The sequence below is a fragment of the Aquarana catesbeiana genome, linkage group LG10 (genome assembly GCF_042186555.1).
Source record: "Aquarana catesbeiana isolate 2022-GZ linkage group LG10, ASM4218655v1, whole genome shotgun sequence".
NCBI classification, from domain to species: domain Eukaryota; kingdom Metazoa; phylum Chordata; class Amphibia; order Anura; family Ranidae; genus Aquarana; species Aquarana catesbeiana.
In genome coordinates, this window is record NC_133333.1 from 152,499,411 (window position 1) to 152,520,370 (window position 20,960).

General features: G+C 42.2%; 1 protein-coding gene across 1 annotated transcript in view; it reads left to right on the forward strand.

Annotated features, from left to right (window-relative positions):
* GRWD1 (glutamate rich WD repeat containing 1) overlaps window positions 1-17,140 on the forward strand; it is a 29,171-nt gene extending 12,031 nt beyond the window's left edge. The window contains exons 5-7 of the mRNA XM_073602757.1: window positions 2,658-2,800; window positions 11,771-11,968; window positions 14,943-17,140. Coding sequence (XP_073458858.1) covers window positions 2,658-2,800; window positions 11,771-11,968; window positions 14,943-15,260 — 659 coding nt within the window. The 3' untranslated portion in view covers window positions 15,261-17,140. The remainder of the gene's footprint in view (window positions 1-2,657; window positions 2,801-11,770; window positions 11,969-14,942) is intronic.
* Window positions 17,141-20,960: the final 3,820 nt, after the last annotated feature.

Sequence of the window (20,960 nt, forward strand, 5' to 3'; positions counted from 1 at the left end):
AGCTGTGCGGTGCGAATCACATGCGATATCTGACATTGCAGCAGTGGGAACCGGCCCTCAGTCAACTGGTAAGGTTGCCCATCAGGCTTGGCTGCAAGAGTCTGAGCTTTGCCTACAAATACAGCTGGCATTCAGGCATGAAAGGATAGTTTGGGAGGTCGCTGCAGATTAAGGGGACACTTAAGGCCACTGCACTTTACACCAAGTAGAATGGAACATACTCCAGACTGTTGTAATCTGTATGCCATGCTCTATGCTGCATAATTTAGACTGCAAAACCTTGTACAGCATGCTATACAATGTTGTGTATGTTACAGAAGACCATTGCTCTCTCCATTATTCTTAAAGTCAGTCTTGACTTGACTATATTTGTGTGCTGTGTATATCACTCTGGACTACTGTGATCTGCATTATGTTAACTACATAACTACAGACTACAATACTGCCAAATGATATAATTCACCAAAACTCAGTACTTTGTGTTTGTTCATTCATACCACACTCACCCCAAAAAATGAATAGATATTTCTTCATGTTCAGTGAACAGGCACACATTTGCTAGTGAGAGTATTAAAACCGTGTGTAGGAACCCTCCGGTGCTGCAGATGGATACAAAAGGATCTCCTGTAGAGGAGGAGTGAATATTGCAGAGAAGAGTAGACAGTGAGGGTGGGAGTATGCCTACTGAGGATGGAAAGCTAAGCAGGTGCAAAAACTCTCCATTGCTTGTCAGGAAACAGAGGGGGCTCTTCTGTTGTTGGACTATACAGGGTATGTGCTGTTTCCATGTGGATGCTGTACTACGAGGGCCAAAATGCATATGCAGGCACCTTTTTTATTGCTATTAGTCTAGAATGTCGCATTGCAGATTGTGTATTAGCAAAAGGTTTATTTTACCTAATTTCATATCTTGTAAACAACCCACAGTCATCCAGTAAATTACCAAAAGTATTGTGATGCCTGCCTTTACAGGCACATGAACTTTAATGGCATCCCAGTCTTAGTCCGTAGGGTTCAATATTGAGTTGGCCTACCCTTTCAGCTATAACAGCTTTAAAGGGGTTGTAAAGGTAAAAATTTTTTCACCTTAATGCATTCTATGCATTAAGGTGAAAAAACTTTTGACAATACCGCCGCCCCCAGCCCCCCCGTTTTACTTACCTGACGCCTCGAATCTTCGCTGCTCGTTCTCGTCATCTCCACTGCAGCTCAGCCTGGTCGCTGATTGGCTGCAGTGGATGGATTGAAAGCAGCGCAGCCATTGGCTCGCGCTGCTGTCAATCACATCCGATGACGCGGTGCGCCGGGGGGCGGGGTCGAGTGATACAGCGAGCGGCTATAGCCGCCGGCTGTATCACGGGAGCACGCCCGCAACACTCACCACCATGCGAGGGAGCTCGCATTAAGGTGGTGAATGCTTGCGGGGAGGAGCTGAAACAGCCGCCGAGGGACCCCAGAAGACCAGGTTCAGGGCCACTCTGTGCAGAACGAGCTGCACAGTGAAGGTAAGTATAACATGTTTGTTATTTTTAAAAAAAAATAATTTTACCTTTACAACCCCTTTAACTCTTCTGGGAAGGCTGTCCACAAGGTTTAGGAGTGTGTCTATGGGAATGTTTGATCATTCTTCCAGAAGATCATTTGTGAGGTCAGCCACTGATGTGGACAAGAAGGCCTGGCTCACAGTCTCCGCTCTAATTCAACCCAAAAGTGTTCTATCGGGTTGAATTCAGGACTCTGTGCAGACCAGTCAAGTTCCTCTACCCCAAACTCGCTCATCCATGTCTTTATGGACCTTGCTTTGTGCACTGATCCAAATCATTTGGTGGAGGGGGGATTATGGTGTGGGTTGTTTTTCAGTGATTGGGTTTGGCCTTTTAGTTCCAGTGAAGGGAACTCTTAAGGCGTCAGCATACCAAGACATTTTGGACAATTTCATGCCCCCAACTTTGTGGGAACAGTTTGGGGATGGCCCCTTCCTGTTCCAACATGACTGCGCACCAGTGCACAAAGCAAGGTCCATAAAGACATGGATGAGCGAGTTTGGGGTAGAGGAACTTGACTGGGCTGCACAGAGTCCTGAATTCAACCCGATAGAACACCTTTGGGATGAATTAGAGCGGAGACTGTGAGCCAGGCCTTCTCGTCTGTGACTGACCTCACATGCGCTTCTGGAAGAATGGTCAAACAATTCCATACACACTCCTAAACCTTGTGGGTAGCCTTCCTAGAAGAGTTGAAGCGGTAATAGCTGCAAAGGGTGGGCCAACTCAATATTGAACCCTATGTACTAAGACTGGGATGCCAGTAAAGTTCGTGTGTGTAAAGGCAGGCGCCGCAATACTTTTGGTAATATAGTGTACCTCCAAGTAGCAGGAAGGGTCAGCTTTGTCTCAGTATCCTCCAGAGCCCACAATGACAGGTAGTTGACCTGGCATCTGGAAGTGTCTCCTAGTTATATTCAGAACCTGTTTACCAGGTATGATAGCATTACAGGTATATATTGGCTACATTATTGTTTTCTCTATACTTTTAGGAGGCTACAGTATATTCCATCAACTGTCCAATTTAGCTTTCTGCCCTTCCTAAGTGCTCAGCACATCTTGGTTTGGTTACCATCTATCTTTCCTTTTGATATGTCCTTTTTCTTTCTTCAGGGAGGTTGATTACTGGTGATTGTAACAAAAACATCCATTTATGGAACCCTAAAGAAGGAGGAACTTGGCTTGTTGACCAAAGACCATTTACTGGCCATACTAAATCGGTGGAAGATCTTCAGTGGTCTCCTAATGAGGACACGGTAAATAAAAACTCTATCGTCATTCAGGTTTTGCACAACTTATGAATCTCTTAAGTCACCCAGGGCTGATCACTTAGATAATTGCTATATAGTGATAACATGTGAGTGGCTGAAATTATCTGCGGGAACCTGCTTTCAATGGAGCTGCCCGCTGCAGCTAATTGCTGGCTTTATCGCAGGGACTCTTTCAGGCCAAAACGCAGGTGTGAACATGGCTTTATAGCAGAACTGCACCCACAAAACGTTTGTTTCCTGGGCCGAAGTTTGAACCCTTTTTGTTGTTATCATTCTCAGGACCATGGTGGGGAAATTCAACCTGATCCTAAACAGTAGCACTTTAAAGTTTTGTCACTGTGAGGTTGATTTACTAAAACTGGAGAGTGCAAAATCTGGTGCAGCTGTGCATGGTAACCAATCAGCTTCTGACTTCAGCTTGTTCATTTAGGCTTTGACAAAAAAACCTGGAAGCTGATTGGTTTCTGTGCACAGCTGCACTAGGTTTTGCACTCTCCAGTTTTAGTAAATCAACCCCTGTGTGTCAGGTGAAGTTTTATTGTATTTTTATACTGAATATACTAATGGGTGAAGGACATACACATGTTTAGAGTGGTCTTTTCTGAGGCTAGGTTCACACTGCTGCAGTGCGAATTTAACGCAATTTTGATCCGATCGCGTTGCAAATTTGCATTGCGAATTCTTTGTGTGTTCTTGCGATTCTACTGCAAATTTTGCAATCTATGGAGCTGAATTCGCATTGCACACGGATCAAACTCGGACAGGACCCTTTTTTTACGCAGGTTAAATTCGCAACGCATTGATGTGAACAGCACTCATGGAAAACAATGTTATTAAAATGACTTGCGAATTTGAGCGATCGCAGCGGCTCAAATTCGCAATAAAATTCGCAGCAGTGTGAACCTAGCCTGAAGCTGGAAACTGTTGTGTGCTTTGGGCATGGAGTCCGCTACAGTGCAGAGTTTGTGGTGTTGGTAATTTTAGGTTTGTGTTAGGTTTATGATGAAATTGTTAGGAATAGTGTTAAGCACTTACTTTAGTGGTTAGGATGAGATGATTTTTTTTTTTTTTGACCGGGGTTATAACCCCTTGCTCTAGGTTTTCTTTTGCTATTTGTGTCCCATTGGGGAGATTTTCCTTCACCACTTCTCCTGCAGTCAAAACAGGAAGTGTTGGGAAATCCCTCCAACCTGAGTGAATCCCTGATTATCATAAGATAACCATCTAGTGTCCCCACTGGAAGATTTACCCTTCTAATACTGTTCTGGGGACAACCTTAAATTTGGGATTTTTTTAAAGTTTTTCAATGAGATTGGTAAAAATGGAAAGTGTAAATCTCCCTAATGAGGACGCAGTTGTGTGTTCTAATACCTCTCTACTCTATCTGAAACGAAAGAAAAAGTTTTGCCTTTAGTTATGTTTCAAGTGCTAAGGGTTCATTTTAGGGAATATTACAGTAATGCCCTGTACATATGATCGGTTTTGCCCTTGGAATAAACTCTGAAGGTTTTTCTGACGGAATTCCGCTCAAGCTGTCTTGCCTACACACAATCACACCAAATTCCAACCGTCCAGAACGCGGTGATGTACAACACGTACGAGGGGATTAGAAAATGGAAATTCAATAGCCAGTAGCTAATAGCTTCTGTCTCGTACTTGCTTCAGAGCATGCGTCGTTTTTGGTCCGTTGGAACAGCATACAACATGTTCTCTATCTAAGTCCGTCTGAATTTTCGACAGAAAAAGTCCGATGGGGCATACACACGATCAGAATATACGATGAAAATCTGACTCTTTCTGTCAGAAATTCCGCTCGTGTACACGGCATAAGGGAATGTTATGTGTTAGAAAAGCACTTCAGTGCAGGGCATATGGTATTTGAGTGTAAGTGGCAGATTTTTAATTTGTTCTTATTACTGGGAATCCTGTGAACTACCAGTTCAGAAATCTGATGTTGATAGGGAAAGTATTGAGAAAGGCCAGTAGTCTTTGTGTGGGTGTTTTTTTTTTTTTTTCTTTTTAGTTTGGCTATCCATAAAAATACTTACCGCCCACTTTATTAGGTGCACCTGTTCAATTGCTTGGTGACCCAAATTGCTGATCAGCCAATCACATGGCAAAAAACTCAATGCATTTACAAATAGATGTGGTGAAGACGACTTGCTGAAGTTCTAACCGAGCATAGGTATGGGAAAGAAAGGGAATTTAAGTGACTTTGAACATGGCATGGTTGTTGGTGCAAGACGGGCTGGTCTGATTATTTCAAAAACTGCCGATCTACTGGGATTTTCATGCACAACCATCTCTAGTATTTACAGAAAATGGTACAAAAAAGAGAGAAAATATCCAGTGGACGGCAATTGTGTGGAGGAAAATGCATTGTTGATGTTAGAGGAGAATGGGCAGACTGGTTCGAGATGATACATGGGCAACAGTAACTCATAACTACTTGTTACAACCAAGGTATGCAGAAAATCATCTCTGAGCACACAACACATAGAACCTTGAAGCAGATGGGCTACAGCAGCAAAAGAACACACCGGGTACCACTCCTGTCAGCTAAGAACAGGAAACTGAGGCTAGAATTCTCACAGGCTCAACAAAATTGAACAATAGAGGATTGTAAAAACATTGCCTGGTCTGATGAGTCTCAATTTCAGGTGTGACATTCAGATGGTAGGGTCAGTATTTAGCGTATACATGAAAGCATGGATCTATCCTGCCTTGTATCAATGGTTCAGGGTGGTGGTGGTGTAATGGTGTGGGGGATATCTTCTTGGCATACTTTGGGCCCCTTAGTACAAATTGAGCATCGTTTGAACGCCACGGCCTACCTGAATATTGTTGCTGACCATGTCCATCCGTCTGAAGACACAAGGGGGTCCAACACGGTATTAGCAAGGTGTACCTAATAAAGTGGCCAGTGAGTGTATATTTAAAAATCAAAAGCTCAGTCAGGGAACTTGGTAGGAAGTATGAGTGTTGCCAACTTGTTTTTTAGTGGATGCGGGCTCCAGGGCTGCAAGCATCTTTGTTTTTCTACTAGTCACTGATCTACAATAAGTAGGTAGTCTGCAAAGTATAGGAATGCTTGAAATGTCCACACTTGTTTTTGGTCAGCAGTTTACCAAGTAGTGCAAGAAAGAGAGAAGTACTAAACCATAGGAACTTGTTCCTTCAAATCCAACATTTCCCAACTGCTAGGACCCAGTGAAGATTAGACCTGATGATAAATACTTCACAGCAGCATGCTTTCCATGTTTTATAAATAAAATAAACTCAGCGCAAAAAATTCAATATTTAAAAATACAAGCAGCTGAACACTGAAGGTAAACATAAAAAACCTCAAAGTACATAGGATAAATAAAGCAGTGCAGCGCTATACCCAGAAGTTCAAATCTTACTAATAAAAGTCCAAAATCCAAAAGTTGATTAGAGAAAAGGTCTCCTCTGTAGTGGTCTAAGTGCTCATGACAGTCCATGCAGTGCTATACATCCGAGATTCCACCACCAGCTAGCCAAACCGCTCAGAAGTTCTCAGTTTAACCATTTAAAGACTAAATCTTTTTTGACACTTGTTGCTTACAAGTAAAAATTCAGTATTTTCTGCTAGAAAATCACTTGGAACCCCCAAACATTATATATATATTTTTTTTAGCAGAGACCCTAGGGAAACGCAATTTTTTTAAAATAAAATTAAAAAAAAAAAAATAAGCAGTAAAGTTAGCCCATTTTTTTTCATCCAAAAGTTTTGGTTACCTGTTTTTGTGTATTTAATATTTAAGATATAGTTATTTTTTTTAAATCTAAATTCTACATACAAGTGAACTGATTGGAGGTTTGTTTTGTTCAATAAATGTTTAAATGTAAAAAATTTTCTGTATCACTTATTACTTAAGGTTGCTTTCACACTGGAGCGGGCAGGCGTTGACGGTAAAACGCTGTTAGTTTTAGCGGCGCTTTACCGTCATTTTAGCGGCGCTATTCGGCTGCTAGCGGGGCGCTTATAACCCAGCTAGTGGCTGAGGAAGGGGTTAAATGCGCCCCTGAAGTGCTGCTGCCGAAACGCTTTGCAGTCGCTTCGGCAGCGGTGCGCATTCATTTCAATGGGCAGGAGTGGTGGAGGAGCGGTATACACCGCTCCAAAGACATCCTGCCAGCGCATCGCCTCAGTGTGAAAGCACTCAGGATATCACACTGATACTGTAGGGAAGCCGTTTTACAGGCACTTTACAGGCGCTATTTTTAGCCCAAAAGCGCCTAAAAAAACGCCCCAGTGTGAAAGGGGTCTAACTGTTAGATTTTATGAGATGAAGGGGGAAAAAAAAAAGAAAAAAAAAAAAAATCGGCCTAATATATCGGCCCAAAAAAATCGGCATCACATATCGGCCATCGGCCACCGCGATTTCTAAATATCGGCATCGGCCAGAGAAAAACCCATATCGGTCGACCTCTACTTCTTAGCCACACAGTGTGCACTATGTACTCTTATTTTTATTGCATGTGAACATGATCATCAATTACTGAGTGCTGCCTTTATATCGTGTGACCATCTGCCCATGCAAGTCTCCATCTTTATCCACTGAGAGTGGTAAATGCGGTTTTGACCCGTCTGTTAGCTCAGGGGTCCATATGCTGAGGTGAGCGGTTTGGCTAGCTGGTGGTGGAATCTCGGATGTATAGCACTGCATGGACTGTCATGAGCACTTAGACCACTACAGAGGAGACCTTTTCTCCAATCAACTTTTGGATTTAAATTTAAAGGGACTTTTATTAGTAAGATTTGAACTTCTGGGTATAGCGCTGCACTGCTTTATTTATCCTATGCTTTCCATGTTACCTTTTACGGCAGAACTGTGAGCCTTTGGTGTAGCTGCTCCTGGCACAAGATAAGGGAAGTATTACACAGGGGTTGGTTTACTGTTTGGATAGCTAGGTGGTGCAGTCAAGTTTTATGGGTGCTTCAACTGTTAGCGTTTAGGGGGTCTCATTTCGAGTTAAGCATTAATGCTTATTAAATCAAGTTAGGTTAAGTGATAAGGTGAGGATTAATTGTTGAGAGAGGGCTAAGCATTATGAACTCATTTTCAGGTTAGGTTAAAGCAGAGTTCTACCTCTAACTTGTTTTCTTCCACCTCCGATCACCCCCCCCCCCCCCCCCTAGATGGCACCTTTTGGGGGGGGGGCGGGTACTGGGTTTTGACAGGTACCTGCTCCCACCACTGGGTGACCTTCTCCCTCCCCCTGGCCATGCGCAGTCAGGAGCGGGCTGTGAAGTCGGAAGGCTTCACTGCCGGTTTCTTTTGCAAAAAAAGGCGGTGGCAGCACCCGAGAGCCGATTGAAAAAGGAGGACACCGCTGGATTCCAGGACAGGTAAGGGTGAGAACACCCATGCAATTAGATTCTAGTGTGGGGAAAAACAAGTCCCTGCACTATTTTTTCTGTTCAAATCTGGCTGAACTCGCATTGCTCAGAGATCGCATGTGATTTGCACCTGCGATGCGGGTGTGAATCACATGTGATCTCTGAGATCTCGCTAGTGTGAACCCAGGCTAAGGGTTCAAAATGAGGAGGATTAAGTGTTAAGTTTAGTGTTTAAGATGCTTTAGAAGCTAAGGGGAGCAATTGGGATTTGATGTTTTTCACTGATCCTGTAAATGTTGAGCTTGGCCCAGCCTCTTTTCTAAAAACTCCTTATTAGAACTTTAAAGGGATGCAGTCACCAGTTTATAGAATTGCATGTAAAAGCACAGATAAATCAAGCATTTTATATGCTTACTTGCTGTGTTTTCCCTTTTCATAAATTAATTATTAATTTGGTTGCAATGTGCCTTTTGAACATGCTAGAATATGACTACTCAAGAAAGCGGTAACTCTTTAGCATAGCTAACTACTTGCCCTCTTCTCTTCTAGGAGTGTAGAATTACTCTCTGCCCCTCTTTTCACCTCCCTATACAAAAATGTCCTAGCTGTTGAGGGAGGAGCAAAGGGAAATTCTGTAGAGCAGTGTTTCTCAACTCTTCTCCATCAAGGCGCCCCAACAGGTCATGTTTTCAGGGTTTCCATTATTTTGCACAGGTGATTTGATCAGTTTCACTGTCTTAGTAATTACCACAGCTGATTCATCTGAGGGAAATCCTGAAAACATGACCTGTTGGGGCGCCTTGAGGACTGGAGTTAAGAAACACTGCTGTAGAGTCTCAATTGAATGATGGCTGTGAGTCTACTGGGGCTGCTGACAGCACATCCAAGATGGCGGCACCCAGTAGAAATCTGGGGGCATTTAAATGTCCACACAAAGGAGGCTTTTGCAGGTACAGTGAATATAAAAGTCCACACACCCCTGCAACCCTGTTAAAATGTCAGGTTTATGTGATGTAAAAAAAATTAGACAAAGATAATTTCAGAACTTTTTCCACCTTTTTAATGTGACCTATAAACTGTACAACTCAGTTGAAAAACAAACTGAAATCCTTTTTTTTTTTTTTTTTTTTTTTTTTTTGGGGGGGCGCATAAAACTAAAAAAACTAAAATGTGGTTGCAGAAGTGTGCACACCCTCTTTTATAACTGGGGATGTAGCTGTGTTCAGAATTAAGCAATCACATTCAGACTCATGTTAAATAGCAGTCGGTACACATCTTCCATCATTTAAGGTGCCTCTGATTAACCCTAAATAAAGTTCAGTTCTAGTAGGTCTTTCCTGACATTTTCTTAGTGGCATCCCACAGCAAAAGCCATAGTCAGCAGAGAGCTTCCAAAGCATCAGAGGGATCTCACTGTTAAAAGGTATCAATCAGGAGAAGGGTACAAAAGAATTTCCAAGGCATTAGATATACCATGGAACACATTAAAGACCGTCATTAAGTGGAGAAAACATGGCACAACAGTGACATTACAAAGAACTGGACGTCCCTCCAAAATTGATGAAAAGATGGGAAGAAAGTCAGGGAGACTGCCAAGAGGCCTACAGCAACATAAAGGAGCTGCAGGAATATCTGGCAAGTACTGGCTGTGTGGTACATGTGACAACAATCTCCCATATTCTTCATATGTCTGGGATATGGGGTAGAGTGGTAAGGTGGAAGCCTTTTTTTAGGAAAAACATCCAAGTCTGGCTACATATTGCAAAAAACACATCTGAAGTCTCCCAAAAGTATGTGGGAAGTTGAAACCAAGGTTGAACTTTTTGACCATAATTCCAAAAGATGTTTGGAGCAAAAACAACACTGCACATCACCAAAAGAACGCCATACCTACCGCGAAGCATGGTGGTAGCAGCATCATGCTTTGGGGCTGTTTTTCTTCAGCTGGAACAGGGGTCTTAGTCAAGGTAGAGGGAATTATTCCAAATACCAGTCAATATTGGCACAAAACCTTCAGGCTTCTGCTAGAAAGCTGAACATGAAGAGGAACTTCATCTTTCAGCATGACAACGACCCAAAGCATACATGCAAATCAACAAAGGAATGGCTTCACCAGAGGGAGATTAAAGTTTTGGAATGGCCCAGCCAGAGCCCAGACCTGAATTCGATTGAAAATCTGTGGAGTGATCTGAAGATGGCTGTGCAAAGAGACGCCCTCACAATCTGATGGATTTGGAGTGTTTTTGCAAAGAAGAGTGGGCAAATATTGCCAAGTAAAGCTGTGTCATGCTGATAGACTCATACTCAAAAAGACGGAGTGCTGTAATAAAATCAAAAGGTGCTTCAACAAAGTATTAGTTTAACCACTTCAGCCCCAGGAGATTTGGCTGCTCAATGACCAGGCCATTTTTTGCGATACAGCACTGCGTTGCTTTAACTGACAATTGCGCGGTAGTGCGCCGCTGTACCCAAACAACATTAACGTCCTTTTTTCCCCACAAATAGAGCTTTTTTTTGGTGGTATTTGATCATCTCTGCGTTTTTTCTTTTATTTTTTGCACTATAAACAAAAGAAGAGCAACAATTTTGAAAAAAAAAAAAACTATCTTTTACTTTTTGCTATAATAAATATCCCAGATTTTTTCCTCAGTTTAGGCCGATATGTATTCTTATACATATTTTTGGTTAAAAAAATCGCAATAAGCATATATTGATTTGCGCAAAAAGTATAGGGTCTACAAAATAGGGGATAGATTTATGGCATTTTTATTTTATTTTTTTTTTAATAATAAAAATCGCTGATCACCGCCATTATCGGGACTGCGATATTGCGGTGGACACTTTTGACACATTTTTGGGACCAGTGACAATTATACAGCAATCACTGCTATAAAAATGCACTTATTACTGTATGAATATCACTGGCAGTGAAGGGGTTAACAACACTAGGGGGCGACCAAGGGGTTAACTGTGTTCCCACACTGTGTTCTAACTGTGGGGGGATGGGACTGACTAGGAGAGATGACAGATTGGTGTTCATAATCAGTATGAACACACGATCAGTCTCTTCTCCTGAGAGAACTGGGATCTGTGTGGTTACACAGATCCCGGTTCTCTCTCTGTCACTAGTGATTGCAGGTGCCTGGCCGAAAGGCAAAGCATCATAAGGTAACGTCGTTTTGCCTAGGGGAGCCAACCTGCCGCAGTAAAATTGCGGGGGGCTGGTCCGGAAGCGGTTAAGGGTGTGCACACTTATGCAACAATATTGTTTTTTATTTTTTTTTTATTTTTCCTTCCCTACACCTAAAAGATTTCAGTTTGTTGTTCAACTGAGTACAGTTTATAGGTCACATGAAAAGTGGAAAAAGTTCTGAAATGATTTATCTTTATATAATTTTTTACATCACAGAAACCTGACATTTTAACGGGGGTGTGGTGTTTTTTTTTGTTTTTTTTTATATCCACTGTATATAACATGCCTAAATACCTGAAATACACATATAGTCTTATTGGAAGGTTTTTCTGAAAGTAAGGGTCTGGCAACAGAGTCTTTTATGTTTATGCTGCAATTTTTTATTTATTTTTGCCAGGTTTTTGCTTCCTGCTCAGTTGACGCATCGATTCGTATTTGGGACACTCGAGCAGCTCCCAATAAGGCATGTATGCTGACGGCTATCCAGGCTCATGATAGTGATGTGAATGTCATCAGCTGGAGCAACAATGAGCCTTTTATTCTCAGTGGAGGAGATGATGGCGTCTTGAAAATCTGGGACTTGCGGCAGTTTCAGGTGGGTATTATTGCTGTTTTATATAATTTCATAATTCCCCTTTTAATAATACATTAAGCAAGGACTTTGCATTTGCAGTTTGATTCTTGGAAATAACTTCCTTAGGCTCTTAGATGTGGGCTACATTATTACAGTTCTCAGAAATCCAGATGACCAAATTTTTCCTTTGCCACATGTATAGTTTTCACAAGGATTTGAGCCCTGGAGGGGGGGTGGCAGAGCTATTGTTGAAACACAACTTCAACCACTTTTTTTTTAAAAACCTTTTTGGATACAGGTGTGAACAGCTAGAACTCCTCTCAGTTTTTATTTGCATTTTATGTCACAGACTCCAACAAAACCCTTTTTTTATTTTTTCAGTAAAATGGGGAAGGGTTGGAACCTCCATTTTTTTTTTTAATTTTTTTTTTTTTTTTCCCCCTGCATATATGCCTTCTGTCCCAGTGACAAGGTTTGTCTGGAGTTTGGCTTTAAAGTGGACCTCCTTGCATAATTGTGTTTATACAGCCACCTATAGTCTCCATCAGAAGCCTAGATGACAGGCTGACAATGTAGAACAGAAGTGTTGCAGGAATATATCCTACCACAATGTTGGACTTTATCGGCATCCGCATGAGACAAACACTGATATAAAAAAAGCAGTGCATGTACAAATATTACGATTTTAGGCCTTTAGAACACTACATCTGGGTCTGGAACACAAATATATCACAAACGGACCAAAATAGTACCACCTGTGTATAGTATCTATACAATGTAGGTCAGGGTGTACAGGTCCAATACAACACGTTTCGCATAATGCATAGCTTCTTCAAGACGATGGCGTATCATGTTCTAATAAGCAAATAAGAAAACCTTGCTAATTGTATGCAAATTATACATAATATACTAAAAATACAGGATAATTATGTATGGCTCACACATATGGTGGGATGTCAACATGCAAAACAGGTCTTGTAGGCAGACATAGGGCTATAGGATCCCCAAAATAGCCCTTGTATATGATGGGATGGTATACAGTTCCCTTACAAAAACAAAGAAATTAATTAGTAAGAGATCTTATCGTTGTGGGTAAGGCCTCTTTCACACTAACGATCCGTATGTCTGTTTTTCATCCTTCCGTTTTCGGATGAAAAACGGACGTACATGAATCTCTATGGAGCGTCGGATGTCAGCGGTGACATGTCCGCTGACATCCGACCCGCTCCGATCCGAAAAGTGTAACGGAGGAAAAACCTACTTTTCCATCCGTTATCGGATCGGGTGACGACGGACACTACGGTCCATTGTCATCCGATCCCCCCATAGGGGAGAGCGGCGCTCTGACAGGTCCGTCGCTGCACAGTGTGCAGCAATGCACCTGTCATCTTCCTGCTCAGCGGGGATCGGCGGAGCGATCCCCGCTGAGCAAGCGGATATTCACGGGGCGGATCATCACTGATCCGCCCCGTGAGAAAGAGCCCTAATGGTTACATAGGTAGATTGAGTATGACATGTGCAGCAATACTTACAGTGCAGTGATAATGTTAGATCCTTATGTAGAACGTCATAAACTGGATTATAGGTCGGGGTACATAGGGGAATAAATCATTCCATTCAAACTGGTCACCTATGATTAATCCTAACGAGCCTATAATCCCAATATGAATAGATAAATTCTAAGTACCAATGAATTAGCAATAATAAAAATTACACATATGTAATTCCACCAGCTGCAGTATCAACTTGCTAAACAGCAAATACAAAAATGAAAAATAAACCGTCACCGCGCTAGGTGTACACAAATAAATTAGTCTTTAACAGTCCTAATAATGTGATATTGAAAGTGCTCGTGCTCAATAAATGATCCGTGTTGCAAGGTGCTCAGACTGGGTGCCCAATATGGATGTACACTTACCCCCATGAATTGACCAACTATCTCTAGTATGGTCGTTCAAGCGTGTGGGGAAACCCCTGGAGAGTTCCATTGCTAGCGTATCTTGCAGTAGCTGACCTCGTATAAGTGGATAGGAATAACAGAAAAGAATCCTCATTGCGCAATGTTGTTGAAAATGTATTGGTAAAAACAATTAAAAATTACTCACATGCGTTGGCACCCGGCGTGTATAGCAGGTGATTTATTTGGGGAAATCGGCCCATAAAATGTAGTATACTGCTGGCCACGGTTTGGCTCGATTCCTGGAGAATAGCATCAGCGGAAGTGTGTTGCGGTGACATGGAAACACTTCGAGGCATTACTGCGACACATGTCCGCCCACGCTATATTCCGGGAATCGAGACAAACCGCGGCCAGCGTTATACTACATTTTGTGGGCTCGATTTCCCCAAATAAATCACCTGCTTTTCTGTTATACCTATCCACTTATATGAGGTCACCTACTGCAAGATACGCCAGCCACAGATCTCTCCAGGGGTCTCCCCACACGCTTGAACGACCATACTAGGGATAGTTGGTCAGCTTATAGGGGTGAGTGTACATCCATGTGGGGCACCCAGTCTGAGCACCTTGCAACACGGATCATTAATTGAGCACTTTCAATATCACATTATTGGGACGGTTAAGGACTCATTTATTTGTGTACACCTAGCACGGTGACTGTTAATTTTTTTATAATGCCAATATACAGAGGGAAAAATTAATTCCAAATAATCAAATCTGCCCCACCGGGCATAGAACTATCAAATGAATACCTTTTTAGTTTTAATGAATTCATATGGCCATAAGTTAGCTGCTAATACTACCCCATGAGAGTAGTAATGGCTAAATATTTTTTAATTTTCTTTTCTGTAGGTGGGATTTTATAAAATTTCTAATTTCATTTTTTTTTTTTTATGCTGGAAGTCTATTAAAAATAGTATTAAAGCTTCTCTTATCTGGTTTGTGTAGTTGTTTTATATATAATGTATGTACAAAAGCTTTCCCATTAAGATTTTTGATGTTACAATGTGAATTTTTTTTTTTTTTTTTATACAGAAAGGAACCAGTGTGGCAAAGTTTAAACAACACACATCGCCTATCACATCAGTGGAGTGGCACCCTACGGACGGTAGTGTATTTGCTGCAGCTGGCGCTGATGACCAGATCACTCAGTGGGATCTTGCTGTTGAACGAGATCAGGATCAGGAAGGCGAAAGTGATGATCCTGCGTTGGCCTCTATTCCACCACAACTGTTATTTGTTCACCAGGGAGAAAAAGACATTAAAGAGATACACTGGCACCCACAGTGCCCAGGCATAATCATCAGCACAGCTCTGTCTGGTTTCAATGTATTTCGCACTATCAGTGTGTGAGGACATTGCTCATTCTAGATGTATGGACATACTATGCCATGGACTTTTGCCCAACATTTAAATCAGAAAATTGGCTCATCTTGTTGTTTTTCTAAGAAATATTACAGGACTGCTGTATTTTATGTATGGGTGATTACTAAAAAAAATGACTTCTCATTTTTAAGGAGCGGTGCTTTCTTTAGGCCATGCAGGAAAACCTCTCAGTTACTCGAGACCCGTCTAAACCTTGAAAAGATTAGTGAGCATAGGTAGTGGCACTGCAGGCTCTCTGCTCGCATGGCTGAAACATTTTTATGGAAGGGTTGATAACCAATAATTTGCAATATATTTTCACTTTGACCAGTGTGCTGGGTATTTTTTAAATTGATGTTTTTACCAGCAAATCAGTTGTGCCATGAAAAAAAAAAATCTAGGCCTGCCACAGGTGTACTGATATCCTGAGCATTTGGTGGAGACTTAGCTGTCCTCAAAAATGATTTCCAGTTACCACCGCCAATGGCTTCTACATGTTTAGGTGGAGCATGCACATACATAGTGACAGGGGCTATAGTATTGCCGGCTTCCTAAAAGATGGCCTGAACAGTTCTATATTTGTGTTTTTCCATGTGTACCAGGCTCATCTATTCCTTCTAGATGCCCAAAACCTTCATGACGGATGTCAGGTGGGAGATCAGTGAACATATGAAGAAAGAAGATTGGACGTCTGCACGCCCATATGATGTAAATAAAAGCTTTTATTTGCATCATATGGGTGTGCAGCCATCCAAACTTCTTTCTTCATATGTACGCTGCAGCAATGCCAGGGCGTGCACCCCATGCATAGCTGGATTGCAGACACCATTATTGCTGGTTCACCTGAAGCAGCAGCATTGTTTTTACTTTGATCAGTGAACATATGTTTGTCAGCCTCCTTGTAGTAGCAGTAAAGTTAAAGTAGTTTGTTTTTTTTTTTTTGTTTTTTTTTTTATGCGTTCTATGCATGAAGGTAAAAAAAAACCTTCTCTGTGCAGCAGCCTCCCCCTCAATACTTACCTGAGTCCCATCGCGATCCAGTGATGTGCATGACAGCCTCAGCTCTCCAGGGACTCTAACTCCTTATTGACTGCCACTGCAGTCACTTAAAGCTAGTGAGCCAATTAGAGGTGGTGGAGCCAAGCCGCGGCTCTGTGTGAATTGACATGCAGAACAGCGGCTGGGGGGTGAGCCTGCTTGGGTGCCCCCACAGAAAGGTGCTTGCTGTTGGGGCACTCAGCAGGAGGGAGGGGCCTGAAGCACATGCGGGGGACAGAGCAGAGTAGGTAAGTATAACATGTTTGTTATTTAAAAAAAAAAAAAAGAATTTAATATTAGTTTAAAAAAAAAGTTAAAAATTTAAGTTTTAAAAAATATATACCCCCAAAAATTTCCAGAATCCCCATACATGCACAAAAAAAATTCAACCGTGCATGTCCGGTGCCCGGGCATACAAAAACGATTACACCACACCCACACATTAGGCACTGCTGTGCATGCCAGAATGAGAGCAGTAATTCTAGAGCCTTCGTTCAAGGTAAATCTAAAGTGATGAGCTGTAAAAAGTCTGGTAAAAAAAAAATTGCTTATAGACAATTTTGGGTACCATAGCTTTTTGCCCTTCCTCAGGTGGGTGGAATTTTGAGCCTTGACATACTTCTGATGCAGCCTCATCTTTCATATTCTACCAAAAAGTTGGGTGTTAAATTGTGTGCACTAAGATTTAATTTGAGTGCATTCTTTGCTGAAAATATAGATTTGTTACACAATAGCACAAATATGTGACAGAAAAATTGCAACTGCCACCACTTTACTCTTCAGGGTCTCTGCTTTCAAAAAATAAATCATGTTTTGAGATTTTAAGTAAATTTTTTTTTTTTTTTTGTGTATTTGTGCTTGCAAAATGGGGAAAAAATGGCTCTGACAGCAAAGGGGTAATATTGAACACTAGGAAAATACAATTTAATTCAGTTGTATGTTCCTTTAGATCAGTGGTCTCCAAACTGTGGCCTAGGGGCCAGATGGGCCCCTTTGCTTGCCTTTATCTGGCCCTTGGGACACTATTCCTCCAACTGCAACTGACACATCAATGGAGCACTATTCCTCTCACTGACACATCAATGGAGCACTATTCCTCTCGCTGACACCATCGATGGGACACTATTCCTTCCATTGATGCCAACCATGAGGCACTATTCCCCCTGCTAAAACCAAAAATGGGGCACTATTCCTTCTACTAAAACTAATGAAAGGGCAGTGTTTACTCCCACTGATGCTGGGACATTTTCTACTCACACTGGCCACCTTAACCACTTCCCTACCCAGCTATTGTCAAATGACGTCCACAGATGGGATCTCCCATCCTGGGGGGACGTCATATGATGGCTTGGGCTTCCTGGCCGCCTAGGGGGTGCGCGTGCGCCTGCTGCGTTGCTCGGGACCCGGTGCGTGTGCCCGGCGGCCGCGATGTCCGCCGGGCACCTGCGATTGCCTGTTAACCGGGCTGGACCGTGGATCTGTGTGTGTAAACACACAGATCCACGTCCTGTCAGTTCAGAGGAGACCGATCTGTGTTCCCAGTACAGCGGAACACTGATCGGTCTCCTCCCCTTGTACGTCCCCGCCCCCTACAGTTAGAATCATTCCCTAGGAAACATATTTAACCCCTAGTGGTTAACCCCTTCACTGCCTGTCACATTTACACAGTAATGAATGCAATTTCATAGCATTGATCGCTGTATAAATGTGAATGGTCCCAAAAATGTGTCAAAAGTGTCCGATGTGTCCGCCATAATGTCACAGTCACAAAAAAAATCGCCGCTATTACTAGTAAAAAAAAAAAAATATTTTTTTTTTAAAATGCCATAAATCTATCCCGTATTTTGTAGACGCTATAACTTTTGCGCAAACCAATCAATATATGCTTATTGCGATTTTTTTTTTTTTTTTTTTTTTTTTTTCCTACCAAAAATATGTAGAAGAATACGTATCGGCCGAAACTGAGGAAAAAAATTTTTTTTTTTTTTTTTTAAATTGGGATATTTATTATAGCAAAAAGTAAAAAATATTGTTTTTTTTCCAAATTGTCGCTCTTTTGTTTATAGCGCAAAAAATAAAAACCGCAGAGGTGATCAAATACCACCAAAAGAAAGCTCTATTTGTGGGGAAAAAAGGACGTCAATTTTTTTTGGGTCGCACGACCGCGCAATTGTCGTTTAAAGTGCGACAGCGCTGAAAACTAAAAATTGGCCTGGGAAGGAAGGGGGTGAAAATTGCCCTGTATTGAACCGGTTAAGGACAGTAAACTGGCCCTTTACTTAAAAAGTTTGGAGACCTCTGCTTTAGATAATTACAATTTTGGGCTTTTGTTTTGTATCTTAGTCTCTACTGGGAGATTCTCTGATAGAAAGTGATGACATATCTCTCCAATGGGGACAGGGACAAAACAGAGTGAAAGGTTTAGAACTTGTGACAGATCAATATTTTTTTTTCTTTCTTGCCTATTGAGAGACACAGAAGACTTTAACCTAGGGCTGCAACTAACAATTATTTTCACAATTGGCCAATTTATTGTATCGATTAACCTTACAAAAAGTGTGGTGTATAATTTAGCAGGGTAGATTTGATTTAAATCACTAGTGAAAAAAGACTTGAATTAAATCGACATTTTTAAAGAGCAACTGTCATCTGTCCCGCAGGATCCATGCCTTCCCTTGTCGCAGAACGGCGATCTGCCTTGTTTACATTGGCCAGTGGTTCTCAACCCTGTCCTCAAGTACGCCCAACAGGCCATGTTTTGGGAATTTCTCTTACAGTATCTCACAAAAGTGAGTACACCCCATCACATTTTTGTAAATATTTTATTATATCGCTTAATGTGACAACACTGAAGAAATGACACTTTGCTACAATGTAAAGTAGTGAGTGTACAGCTTGTATGACAGTGTAAATTTGCTGTCCCCTCAAAATAACTCCACACACAGCCATTAATGTCTAAACCACTGGCAACAAAAGTGAGTACACCCCTAAGTGAAAATGTTCAAATTGGGCCCAAAATGTCAATATTTTGTATGGCCACCATTATTTTCCAGCACTGCCTAAACCCTCTTGGGCATGGAGTTCACCAGAGCTTCACATGTTGCCACTGGAGTCCTCGTCCACTCCTCCATGATGACATCACAGAGCTGGTGGATGTTGGAGACCTTGTGCTCCTCCACCTTCCATTTGAGAATGCCCCACAGATGCTCAATAGGGTTTAGGTCTGGAGACAAGCTTGGCCAGTCCATCACCTTTACCCTCAGCTTCTTTAGCAAGGCAGTGGACGTCTTAGAGGTGTGTTTGGGGTCATTATGTTGGAATAGTGCCCTGCAGCCCAGTCTCCGAAGGGAGGGGATCATTCTCTGCTTCATTATGTCACAGTACATGTTGGCATTCATGGTTCCCTCAATGCTCAATGAACTGTAGCTCCCCAGTGGCGGCAGCACTTGTGCAGCCCCAGACCATGACACTCCCACCACCATGCTTGACTGTAGGCAAGACACGCTTGTCTTTGTACTCCTCACCTGGTTGCCGCCACACGTGCTTGGCATACTTCTGAACCAAATAATTTTTATCTTGGTCTCATCAGACCACAGGACATGGTTCCAGTAATCCATGTCCTTAGTCTGCTTGTCTCTTCAGCAAACTGTTTGCGGACTTTCTTGTGCATCATCTTTAGAAGAGGCTTTCTTCTGGGATGACAGCCATGCAGACCAATTTGATGCAGTGTGCGGCGTATGGTCTGAGCACTGACAGGCTGACCCCCCCCCCCTTTCGACCTCTGCAGCAATGCTGGCAGCACTCGTACGTCTATTACCCAAAGACAATCTCTGGATATGAGCTGAGCATGTGCACTCAACTTCTTTGGTCGGCCATGGTAAGGCCTGTTCTGAGTGGAACCTGTCCTGTTAAACCGCAGTATGGCCACTGTGCTGCAACTCAGATTCAGGGTCTTGGCAAACTTCTTATAGCCTAGGCCATCTTTTTGTAGAGCAACAATTCTTTTTTTTTTTTTCAGATCATCAGAGAGTTCTTTGCCATGAGGTGCCATGTTGAACTTCCAGTGACCAGTATGAGAGAGTGAGAGCGATAACACCAAATTTAACATACCTGCTCCCCATTCACAACTGAGACCAGGGAGGGAAAATGGCTAATTGGGCCCAATTTGGACATTTCCACTTAGGGGTGTACTCACTTTTGTTGCCAGCTGTTTAGACATTAATGGCTGTGTGTTGAGTTATTTTGAGGGGACAGCAAATTTACACTGTTATACAAGCTGTGCACTCACTACTTTACATTGTAGCAAAGTGTAATTCTTCTGTGTTGTCACATGAAAAGATATAATAAAATATTTACAAAAATGTGAGGGTGTACTCACTTGTGAGATACTGTAGATAAAATAGCTGTCCAAAATACCAAGCCATCGACTCTGATTTAAAGCACCTGTGCAAGATAAAGGAAAACCTGCAAACGTGGTATGTTCGGGGTACTTGAGGACAGGGTTGAGAACCACTGACCTAGGCAGATCGCCGTTCTGCCTGTCTCCCGAACGATCGGCCACTGTTGACTCACCAACAGTCCCATTCACTTTAATGGCACAGCTGGTGATGTGACAGTGACACAACAAGGTGAGTGGATGCCTGCTAACAG